Raw genomic sequence first — 13,370 nt, forward strand, 5'->3', positions numbered from 1 at the left:
TTCTTGGGCCTACTAACAACACAGAGGGAAAGACTTACTTATTGGTACATACCTATGCTGGGCGAGTCATCCAACAACTCCTGAACTACTGGAGCATGAGTGGGAAAATGAGAGATATACTTCTTGATATCAGGGGAAATCATCTCTGGCTTCTCATATTTGAAGTTTTCACACCTAGAAAAGAAAGCAAAGCGGTATCTGAATAACAAAACCCACTAAAGAAAGAAAAAAGATCAAATGCGTGGCTTGGACGGCAGGGAGAATGGCCGCATAGTCTGTCACCGCGCTGCATGGGACACAGATTTGCAGCGAAAACAAGGTGATACAGACCCCATAATTATGCCCTGAAGGAGATACCAGTGATCGCTTTTACGGGCGCACAAGTTGCCACGATCGTATTTGCGAAATACCTGGTAATGACGAACGGGCCTGAGGATCGTTGATATGCCCGGTTGAATCGCGGCTCGCCCACCATCTTAGACCGGCGGACTTCGTGCTGATATGAGCTGAGGATACAGCCGAGGATCCAGCCGACTGTCTTCTTCCTCGACAGCCATTCCTACGGAGGTGAGCACGAGAAACAACCAAGACTCTGCAGCGACGCTTGGTTCAGGCTCCGCGAGGTCGTAAGGTACACTCTAAACACAAGTGCTGTTTGCCTGACCTCAAAATGGCGCTGCCACACGAGCGCGAGGACAATGAGTTTATGCTTGCAGCCCACCACCCCATACTACAACACTGAGCAGAATATAATTTTCGAAGGTGATGCCCACATCTCCATAACTCTACCACATGGAGATAAAGACCACATCCCAGGCACACAGAGAGGTCCCACTATCTTTCGCCACTACCTGGGGTTAAGATGGCGATCTGCCACCGGTTTCGATCTGTCCCAGGCGGGAAAATGGCCTGATAACATCACAAACCCACCACTGAGCCAACACTGATTTTGAGTCTCCACCAACAGCGCACAAGCAGCGCACAAGTGCACAGTGCACAGCACACAAGCAGCTTCGTAGTTCACCATTGTTTTATTGTGGAATACAGTGCTCCACTGAGTGTCCCATAAAGCCCAGGTGCCCGTGCATGTAATGTAATGTAATCTGATGGCAGTCCAGCTACACATGGGAGTCTTGTCTCGTTGAGACCCTGCCGCTACCGATGAGCTAACGGCTGCCTATTCAAGGTCACATCTAGTCAGGAGACGGACATTACTATTATTGATGCCAGCAAGCCCATATTTGCTCCGTCTACTTGGCGATAAGAGTGGGTACTAAGTGTTCTACATACTCCTGTCGATAGTACGAACCCCCTGACTATTAACCACTACTGAATACTGTGTACTGCGAAAACGCAAGGCTGCCAAAAAGAGATCCCCAGCATCTGAGACCAAACGCGATTCTACTGCCGTTTACAGCTCGATCAAAACCTTCCTAACTGCAGTGTACCTACAAGCACCGATAATGGCGGATAGAGACTCCAAAAACACTAAGAAAGTGCGGCCAGAAACTTCCATCTCAGACTCGCCTATTAAAAACAGGGGTGACGTTGCTGGCACTTTAGACATTATTCTGAAGAAGTTGGCCGACGTACACGACCTAGCCAAGTCAACAAAAAGTAACACCGACGCGATGCAACTTGAATTAACCGCGATCAGAGCAGACATGAACTCATTAACTCCCCGCCTCGACGAAGCAGAGCAAAGAATTAGTGATGTCGAGGACAGGTCCACAAACTGCGCTAAAATCACACAACATCTCCAAACTGCCAACAGAGACCTACGACGCCAAGCCTCAGAATTGGAAGATCTCAACAGGAGGGGTAATGTGCAAATCTTTGGGGTCCCAGAAAATTCAGAAAAAGATGCTGATTCTTGTACATCATTTCTGGAAGCATGGATACCAGCGGTTACGGGGATAAAGTTCCAACATGGGCTGGAATTGGATAGAGCCCATTAAGTGCTGACCTTCCCAATACGCTCGCCGAGAGGCCCTCGACCCCTCATATGCAAGCCACTTAGATACCAGCACGCAGAAGCCATCCTACAGTATGCCAGAAAAAAACACCATATCACATGGGAAGGTAACCGAATCACATTTACCCAGGATTATTCCAGGGAAACGGTGGAAACAAGGAAAGGCTTCCTGTCTCTTTGAGAGAAACTACGGTCGAAAGATATCCAATTTTCATTTGCAGGCCCAGCGAAATTCAGGATCAATGACCAAGGTCGTTCCCATTTATTCACTAATCCACTAGATTTGTCATGCTACCTGAGTGACAAACCAAAACAAGAAATGGACACATCTAGTGGCCAGTCCAATAAAAGAAAAATGGACGCTCAAGAAAAAAGCAGTCAGGATTGACACTAGATCAACTTCATCCACGATCTTTCTGACAGGTATGTCCAGGTGTTGATCTGCAAAATATGAATGTGAATGACTCTGCTCCCTTAGGGGTTTAATCCAAGCGGTCTACCATTCCGGTATTATCAAGAAATGGACACGTCTGGGGGTCAACCTAATAAAAGAAAAACTGATGCCCAAGGAAAAGACAGTTAGATCTATATCTAGCTCCCATCATCCGCGATCTTTTTGACTAACTTTTGACTATCTTCTTGTCTAACTGCTGAGATGTGAAATGTGAATACAGTCGGACTGCTATTCCAGTTTTATTCCAGTTTAACGTCCTGACCTAAGTCTCTCACTGACTCTCGGAGGCTAGACTTAGCCTCAGTGATCGAACTCTGTAATATGGTCTGAGACAATCTTTCACATCACCTAGGCTATCCCTGAGTTATAAGTTGTAAGTCTATTGACCTGCTACGCTTATGGGAGGGCTCCAGCATTGCACTGCACTACTTGCAGTGCTCAACTGACTCGTGCCTCTCACTAACTATCACTAGCTATCAGTTCATGAGAGTTCTGGTGAGCATTAGCTGCCACTGATAATTTGCTGTGAGGTTAATTTACACTGAGGTTAATTTACTGATAGGTTGCTTCACTTATCCTTAGGCAAGCGACATACGTTATATTGTTTGCATATAGACATACACTATATTGTTTGCATATAAAAGACTCTACCTTCCGCAAGATCCCTAATTGCCTAAGTATATCTATGCATGACCAGAATTGGAGGGGTTCTTTAAATAAGAAGTTCTTTAATTATTTAATTAAGTTTCCTCAATTAAGATGTTACGTCGCCTATCTTTCGGCGAGCATAGTTCTAAGTTTAATGATCTGAGGCGAATATATGTAAAAGATGCTTCATCTCTCAATGTTAACTAAATGTTATCAGAATTTTTCACTCAAAATGCTTTCAGGATGTTAGCACACAATGTCTCACCTACCATTTTATTACATATGTCCCTGTGCGAGCGTCGACAGCACTGCCGTCGCAGCTCTTCAGTTCGAGTTTCGGTTAGGGAGAGAGGGGAAGGGGGATAGGGGGGGAATACCGATGATGGGGGGGGACTAAGGGGGGCTGACTCAGTTGGGGGGGTTGGGGACTTGTAGGGTTGTAAAGACGGATGTTTCAGGAGTATCTCTGTTATGTACTACAATTTACCTATTCGTTACTCTTCTTCCTTTCCTCTCTTTCTCCTCTCACACTTTCATAGCTATCTCTTACTTACTAACTACTCTCTACCACCACGATGTGAGCCACACATACCAGGCCCTTCCTCTACTTGCAGCACTGGCTATTGAGGTATCTATAAAATGCAGCCTACTTATGTCTGCGGAAATGCACGTTACACCAAAAGACCACGTTCACCCAAATCATGTGGCGACCCATCACCACATTATTCCGAACCTATATCCATGGCTTCAGATAAGAAGTTAGCAGCTTCTCTACATATTGTTTCGCTAAACATTAAAGGGCTTAATCACCCAGTCAAGCGCAAAATTTTTTGGATTACTTGGCCAAAACTAAAGGGGATATAATTCTCATGCAGCAAACCAAATTATCCCAGATTGATGCTGATAATCTTAAACAAAACTGGATCTCACTGACACTTTGCTCCCCTGCGACTCAAAAGAAAAGAGGGGTGATCACCCTGGTTGCTAAAAAATCAAACTTAGTCCTGGTATCCCATTCAGTAGACTCCGAGGGTAGACTGAGTATTGCACACCTACAAAGAGACGTGGACCATATTTATGTGGCAAATATTTATGGCCCTAATACAGACATCCCTGAATTCTGGGAATATGTATCGAAAGAACTTGAAAATATTCTGCAAGATGAGCTCCTAGTGGTTGGGGGGATCTTAACCTACCACTAGATCCCTTGTTAGACAGGCAATCCAAGAGCACATACCATCCCCCACGCGCACATGAGGCATTGAAACGAATGTGTGCTAAATTCCACCTACATGACTCGTGGCGCCTCCAACACCCAGATGGTCGTGACTATACTTTCTACTCCCCTCCTCACAATTCCTATTCAAGAATAGATTATCTATTGATATCCGACTCACATACACACCTCATCGACGAAACTGATATAGCCCCCATATTGGTGTCGGACCATGCAGGTATTCATAAGAAATTGGCAGGCTCACATTCACTCATCCCCCCCCAGGCGTTGGCGCTTCAACGATGCGATATTGTCAGTACCAGAGAACAAGAAAAGCATAGAACAATGCATTCGAGAATATTTCCAAACAAAATCACAGCCAGAAACAGATCCCGCCTTATTATGGGACGCGTTTAAGGCCACATTAAGGGGTACGCTGATAGGTATCAGGGCTCATATGAATAAAGAATTAAATTCCGAACTGGACTCTTTAGAGAAAACAATCAAGCAGCTTGTGATGTATTCCTATAGGTACTGTATCGATTCCCCTATTCCTGACCCTGGTCTGGTTAATAATTAACTAGCAGCCATCCAACGGTGCAAAAACCGTTATCTGATTAAGCCACACCACGGCACAGAAGAGCGTTATCTGATTAGGTCATAACGCATGCCATCTAATTAGACAAGCGATATTCCTCCAGCCCCTGATAAGGCATACGGAGTTCTCAAAACAAATCAAACCTACAGCGACCTGGGAAATTCCCATAGCCATTGTTTTGATTTCACCGAGAACTTCAGCAAAAGAATGTGCGAACGAGCCCGTTCATATGACATCCTTATTTACGTATATATGTCCATCCTTACGTCAATCTCGGCACCTTTCAGGTATAAATATTACCGACATTGCCTTAAGCAAACACATGCGGTGGTGACGAGATTGGAGCAGCGAGACGTGCCGAGGAGCCCAGCAGAGAGCGAAGCCCACAGGCGCTGCCCCGCCTTCCTGACGCGCTGAGAACGAGACGCTGCCTTTCTCCTGCTGAGAAATCCAGCTCCGGCGCTTCCAAGCAGCCCTCGCAGGCAGCTGGAATATCAAGACCTGGGATAAGAGATACCAGCCCTCCATCATTCTAGATCTCAGGTACAGAACTGAATAACCCCTTGCAGAGAATTCTCGAGTCAGTCCCTTGGCAAAACAAACCTAACTTAAACTGCTACTTATCTACTCCCGCCCACGTATTAGGCTTAGGTCAGGTACACTGGGGTAGGCGTGGTTAGAAGCACCAGTTGAGTATGATTAGTCAAATGTATATATGTATGTATCTATTGTATCCATTTTAAAGTATCATATGGCTTAGAAACCATATCAATGCTTTTACAGTATTATTTTATAATTCTGTCTTTACTGTATGCACTTTACTTAACTATAAGTAGTACAATAATAGCGATTCATTTCTCTTGTATGAGAAAGGAGACTGATCAATAAATAACATCTTTTATTGAACACGCCCGTCTCTTCCTTTTCTCACAATCTGGTGAAACTAAGAATGCACTGAACTGACTGAGTAAAATAAGTTGTCTTTTGTTTTCACACGACTCTAGAGATACACTCTTGATTAGGGGAGAGCAAAGTTGTCATGTTCTATGGTTGTCAGAAACTAAATCCCTTCTTGTCTGTCCAGGCAGGTTAAAATCCTCCTTGCCTATTCGAGAAAGTTTCTAGTGAACTCTGTGCTAGCTGGCAAACACAAAACTTTAAGTCTAATATCGTCGGTAGAAGACCTAGTTAACCTCTGCCCTAGGTCTATACTATTGAAGATATTATTCCAATGCGCAGAGCCTATTGGGATAATAGGAACTACACTACATGGCGCCCAACGTTTGGATAGGCGATAAAACTAACGCAAGACATTAGAGTAACTCAGTCGTGCTTTTTCACACAGAACCCCTTTTTTCCCATAATACTCCAAAGACGTCTGGAGTGGGTGAAAGGTCATATCCGCCAAACCTCGCAGGAGGAGACTCCTATGTATGGTTCTTGGTTTATTCAACGTTGAAGGATACACTGTTCCAAAATATTGTGCATCTAATCTTTGTTTCCATAGAAACCCGATCTGCAAACAAACAGAATAACCTTCCTGTCAGTAAAATGACAGAAAGTGAAGAAGAAAGGGAGACAGTTAGAATAGCAGCTGAACTCCTAGTAGCAGACAATACTCTGCTGCAAAATTACCCGGATATAATACTCATCCCAGTCAACATAAGGAAATCTATAACCCTAAAACTTATAGAAAATGGACTGACACCAAGAGGTGGTACAGTCATATTCGTAATTGAGGCACACGAATATCGGCAGACAGAGGTATTCTATTCATGGATAAACTTTCCAGCAGCAAACGCTGTAACAAAGGACTTCCACTATTACAAAATAGAGGAACCTCCTAATGAGTACACTCCTTTCGAGGAGGTGGAAATACCACTCAAATTCCAAGAGCACCTGCTCTTGTTTAATGGCGCCCTAAAACATAATAATCACATCACCAGGCTCGGTCCACTAGGTAGACCAGGAGCAACGTGGCCGGTCCTAGCCGGATACACACCACATCCAGACATTGAATAAATGCCTGCACCAGAGCTTTTAGCACAGCTAAAACAATTAATAAAAATACATAGACAATTAGTCCAATATGTAATGCGGACTTCAACAATCCAACCAGCAATCAACATTCCACAGCTGACCAGTCATCAGGGGAACACAAATAAAATTACACCTCAGAACATACAGTCCTGTCTAGGTAAAGTACCCGCAAAACGGGAACAAATTCCTTTCTGGCTAGCACAAAAAATCACTCAAATAGAGGCGGTGTTTCCAGATACCACCCCTGTTGAGAAACATAGGATTCTGACTATCTGTCTTCCAATGGGAATCGCACCACATGTGGAGGACTGTGACACTTGGGGAACAGTTTTTGCTTCCATTTACACAAAAACACATGGTGTACCATCCATGTCAGTAATACCAGATGTGCTAAAACAGATTCAAGATGAATACGGTCCAGAACCCGCTTTAACTCTCGGTATGAAATTACTGAAAGACTTCAAGCAGGTCTCTGCAATATTATTAGCCAACATAAAGGGAGAAGCAGCAAATGTGGTGATTCGCCAGAGGTTAAAAGAGACAAATATAGCAGACCAACCACCTGAAATTGCCAGAATCATAGAAAAATCCTATGAAGAACTAGGAAGAGGTAGTTTGGGTGGAATACCAGTGAAACCCCAACTAGTTGAAAGTCCTGAAAAGGTATTTATTAAAAATAATTTAAACACTCAAAAAAAGAGCTGGGATGGAAATAAACAATCCAATCCTAAAGAAAAAAATTCCAGTCCAGAGGAAGGTCTCCTCGGCGGAGAGAAAGATCTCCTGACCAAGGACGCAAGTCTCCCCAAAGGGAGCCCTCTGTGAAAAAATACAACCTTAGAAATAGGGATAATATAAAAAAACCTGATAGATATCAAGATATTGATACACGTCCCTCTCAATCTTTTCAGACTTCCTCGCAGAAATCGGAAAGAAGAGGACGATCAGAACACAGGGAAGAGCACGTCAAGTCCAAAGACAAAGAACCTGCTCATCTGAATAAAAATTACAATTTCCAAAAAAGAAGGTAGCCAGTATTAAAGTAATTAACAATGCCGAGAATACTGAGGACACAGCTGAAAAACGGAGAATGGGCTCAGACAATGCTAGACAGCTAAGCAGAAGTGAGCATAGCTCGCAAAGTCCTTATGAATCATCTGGAGACAGTGGACACGAATGAATACATTCAGGTGGAAACTGCAGATACCAGAGTTAGCAAACCTCATAAAATATATGAAATAACATTGCGTATAGAGGGGGATAAGACTAGAAAAATAAGGGGTCTATTTTGGGATAATCTCTCCAAGGGCTATGACATCCCTCTAGCTGAACGAGACTGGCCTCCAGAGTTTCTCAGGGAGTGCCCACATGGCGAAGAAATAATTATGCCTGCCTTCTCAAACAATATTCCAATTCATAAAAAATATACACTTGCAAGAAAGTGGGCAGTAGCTCAAGCCCCTGCCTTATATAAAAATCATGTGGGATGGGATGAGGACTCTCCTCCTCACAAAATCAAGCTAAAATCACAACCGACTGCACAGAGGCAGTACCCGATTAAGCAAGAAGCTAAAAAACAGGTAAAAGAGATCCTAGATCAACTTGAATACCAGGGGGTGATTGAAACTTGCACTTCACAAATGAACAACCCTTTGTTTCCTGTCTCCAAGCCAGACAATTCATATCGTCTTGTTTTGGACTACAGACACCTTAACTCATGTTGCAAAACATTTGCAGTACAAAACTTGCATAGTGCTGCACTAATGAATAACATAGTGCGCAAAAAATACAAAACCACATTAGACATTTCTAATGGATTCTTTTGTCAAAATATAGCACCAGAGAGACGGCGTTCTCAATAAATGGCACGCAAAAGAATTTCTGTTGTTTGCCCCAGGGGTTCAAGAACAGCCCAGGATTATTCTCAGCGAGAGTAACAGAATTACTACAAACATATGATGACGAGGCATTATCTTATGTCGACGACATCTATCTAACAAATGATGACTTGGATACTCACTTGAAAAGAGTGAACACCATAATACTTGGCTTCGCAGCAGAGGGTTACAAATTCAACTTTAAAAAGTCAAGGATTGCCCATCTAACAGTCCTGTTTTTAGGATATGAACTATCAAGTGAAGGCAAAAGCCTGGCTGACAATTTCCTAGAGAAATGTGCTGTAATCCAAGCACCTAGAACACTGAAAAACTTACAATCAATTCTAGGCTTCCTAAATTTCGGAAGAACTTACATTATAAATTATGCAGAGAGAATTAAACCTCTCTATGATCTTATAAAACCAGATTTTAAAAGAATCAATTGGACTCAAAAACACACAGAAATTTTGAGATCTTTACAAACAGATATGTTAGTTAAAACAAAATTACAAACACGTGACAATACACGCAACCTTGTGATTCGAGTCATCCCAGGAAGATGGGGATTCACATACCTGACCTCTAATGAGGGAGAGAAGGTACCAATAGCATACAAATCACATTTGTACACAGAAGCTGAAAAAAGGTTCAGCATTAAGGAAAGCATTGTTCATGCGGTTCAAACAGCTGTAGCAAAGCAAAAATGCCAAGCAGACGGTAGACAGGTTACAGTCAGAACAGCAGAATCAGCTTTTGAGGTATTAACAACACCATGTAATTTACCGACAACTGCACTAAATCCAGAATGGGTACAATGGGTAAATTCTGTTGCTACAGACAAAGTAAAATACTATTTTGACCCGGAAATGAAAGAATTAAAATTTCTAAAATATGAGAGAGAATACCCTCTGCCAATCGACATTCTGCCTTTACGACAATACGCCTGTGTAATATATACAGACGGACATGCTCAACCCTCAGTTTGGGGATGCTGGCTTACAACGCCACGTGCGAAATTGTAAAAGAAGTGTGGCGCGGAGGTAAATTAAGACCTCTACTTACAAAAACACACTCAGTGGAAAATAATTCAGAACAACAAACTGAAATAATAGCGTTAAAAATGGCGCTAGATAATGCCGATCGCGAATTCCCGACACTTATAGTGTGTGATTCGTATTACTGCGTCAAATCATACAATAACGACTTACAGAAATGGATTAAAAACGGTTACAAAGATGACACAGGTGCAACAATAAAGCAAAAAGTGCTCTGGGAACAAGTAGTTCTTTTACAGAAAGAACTACCAAAGACTCACGTGATACATTCACTGAGTCATCAGCGTGATGGCGTTCACGTTGCAGGGAATTCATTGGCTGAGACAGCCACAGCGGTAGCAAGAAAATCGGTTTCCGTAGCTACAAAAAAGCGTGCAGTAAAATACATTGATGGTGAAACTGTGCTGGCGGTGAAAACGTCATCAAAAGGCGACTGTTCAGCACTACCGATCAATTATCCACTCAATTATACATACATAATCGATGCAAACTCAGTCCCTTTTGCTCGAATCCCTGGAGTGGGGGATAGAGTAATTCCAAACACGGACAGGAGAGGCTTGTTAATAGCAGACGCACATATGGGTGAGGGTCTCAGACACCTTAAGCTAAAATATTCTCTGGAAGAATTACAATCAGTGTACTGGTGGCCAGGCATGAGCCTGCATCATCACATTTTTGAAAAAACTGCCCAGACTGCAATAGAGATCGCAGTGGCGAGCGAGGAGGACTATTGCCATGGCACTTCGCTCCAGAAAAACAACAACAATAAGAAAGTACCCATCACGAAAAAGCGTTATATTAACATAAAAATACTAATTTTCACTTATAATGTAGACCCCAGCGCTCGGCTGACGTCTGGACTGTTATACAAGGATTTGCAAGTCTATAATGGCATATACGCTAGGAGCATGCTACGTTTTGAATAATGTATTCCCTTTAGCCCTCAAGCTTATAGGGAAGCATGGCCAAATGAGCATTGCATAGCGGGACTCTTCTCACTTCCTTCCTGAGGGATACGGGATGGTGTAAAGAAAAAACCAAGACATAAAGCAATCTATAACGGAAAAGGTATTAGGTTCGGGAGCTGGGTGGGTCAAACATTTAATAAGTGTCCAACGTAGTCTAAATAACCTGCCAAGGAATTCTCTGAAAGGGTTCAGTCCGTACGAACTATTGTTCGGGACTAGAATGATGATCCAAGATCTTGATAGTCAGACTTCAGTGGTTAAAGACAAAAGCTTTGATATCAAAGATCGTTTGGCTATTTTACAGGACTTAAATGAAACAAGAAAGGACCTGAGCAACATAAAGTTGAAACAACAGCCAACAACCACTGAAGAGAAACCACCTGTCCCAGCAAGGCCTGTCTGGATTCCAAAAGTCGGGGATCTAGTCAGAGAGAAGATCGCGGTAAAGAAGGAATTTGGGCCTTCTTACAGAAAAGCAGTTCCTGTCTTGTCTGTCAACGGGACAAGATCAGTAGTACTACCGCCCCTTGCTGGTAAAAAGGAGAACCGAGTTGTATCCATCGACCTGGTTAAACCACAATCATGTGGCCGATAACAAATAGTAGGCCAAGTGGACTCCCAAGAAGTAGCAGAACACCAATGTTTGCTACGAATACAGAGGCTAAACTGGAAGACTGATCACATTTGGAAAATCTACAGTGAATCAACAAGGACTATGCAACAAAGCAATGAAACCCAAATCAAAGCTTTTCATCAAGAAACAACAACCTATGATGATGTAACTGCAGACTTTGCTAATGAAACAAAGCAAAATCCAAAAGCAATTGGAACAATTGACAGAACAGCATCCGGCTACTTCATCAACTTCGATGATTCATCTGAAGACCTGAGTGAAGCAAAGAAACAGCCATCAACAAAAACTTTTAAAGACATAGCTAAGGAACGTTTTCAACAGCTGAAAGAAACCTATCTGATTTCTCCATGGATTGAATTTTGGGTGGCCTTAGGTGCATTTATCCTTTGGCTCACCATGGTACTATGCTTGGGACAGTTCATTGAAGGAAAATATGCTAAAATGGACACAGCAAGCCAGAAAATCAACTTGGTCCTTAAACCACACACATCTTCACACATCGAGAAAAGAGAACTTTCTTCAGTGAACTTCACAGCGAATCCTATACCAGGCGGTGTAGCATGGGACAAAACTGATTATGAAATCTATGGTCCGGTTGAAATCCTGAAGTATCCACACCAATTCAAGATCTCATTGAGTGACTTTGTAAAACCAAGCTCATTTGCTGATGATTGGGACTTTGAAAGTATTAATGATATGATGTCTGATCTTGTGATGTCTGCTAAATTTACAGAACATGATTATTTGCAGGGTTCGTCTAATTATGATCAGATGTTCTGCTACAACCACTATGGTAACCATTATCTACATAAATCTGCACAACCTAGAAATGTTTTAAATTATAACCAATGGGAACATTGTGCTACTCCTCCAAAAGATAGCTCGAAAACATTTTATGATAAATATTCATACTTTTCAGGGTTTAACACAAGTAATGCAGAAACATTTTATTTCAAATTGTCAAATAAGACAGGTATGAAGACCATGCTTACAAACACAAAATTGATATATTCCGATTCATTCTTTGAACAAATAAATACATTTGGGTTTGATTTCTGGAACAATAATATTGAAGCAAAAACTGTTTGGGGTACAAGAGATTGGCAAGTACAAGGTATAGAATCATTGTTTTGAGCCTGCATGATCCCAGAACAAATTATATTCTTGAATGACACTATTCAACAAACTACCTGTCTTGGCTTAGCCAAAATCAAAGATTTGAACAAACCGTCTATTCCAAAGCCAACAGTGAACAGTAATAGCTCTATAGATGATGAGATAGACGTGAACCATATATTAAACCAAAACAGAACACATCCTGAATGGAAAAAATGGTTGATCTGGCCCATAGATACGAATAACTGTCAAGACAGATTCCTGAACAAAAAACAGGGGTTCACATTGACTAGGCCAGACCCTAGATATTCCCAAAGACAACATCCAGGGATAGTAACCACCTACAGCGTGGGCAAGCTCTGCCTTCAATGGCTACAAACGTCCACACTGGCTGAAATTAAGCAACACCTAACTTTACTTACAGAAGGTGCTGACTTGCGTGATTTCATATTGGGACCACGCAAACAGCGTCAAAAACGTTTCATAGCGGCCTCTATATATGCAGCGTATAACGAAGTTTGGAAAGTAACTCAAATTGAGACAGCAGAAAAAATACGGGAAATTGACCGTATTAACTTGGAAAAATCACTTTCTGTGGTGGACAATGGGTTAATGACTCTGTCCTCCAGAATATATTCTCTGGACAGCATTGTGTCTTCAGCAATCGATATAATATCGCAAGACTTACTGATGTTACAACACGGTCAGTCCCAATTGCGTTCTATTGTACAGCTTGGCTGGACGTTACAAAATCTGCGTTCTGGCTATGTGCCTTGGCGTTTAATCAAC

The 13,370-nt window shown here is 42.3% G+C and overlaps 1 protein-coding gene across 3 annotated transcripts in view; it reads right to left on the bottom strand.

Annotated features, from left to right (window-relative positions):
• LOC144756179 (E3 ubiquitin-protein ligase TRIM17-like) overlaps positions 1–13,370 on the bottom strand; it is a 401,785-nt gene that overhangs the window by 42,433 nt on the left and 345,982 nt on the right. For all 3 annotated transcript variants that reach the window (XM_078645769.1, XM_078645768.1, XM_078645767.1), the window contains one exon: positions 53–174. In XM_078645769.1, coding sequence (XP_078501895.1) covers positions 53–174 — 122 coding nt within the window. The remainder of the gene's footprint in view (positions 1–52; positions 175–13,370) is intronic.

This window comes from Lissotriton helveticus, chromosome 5_1, assembly GCF_964261635.1.
Source record: "Lissotriton helveticus chromosome 5_1, aLisHel1.1, whole genome shotgun sequence".
Taxonomy (NCBI): Eukaryota; Metazoa; Chordata; class Amphibia; order Caudata; family Salamandridae; genus Lissotriton; species Lissotriton helveticus.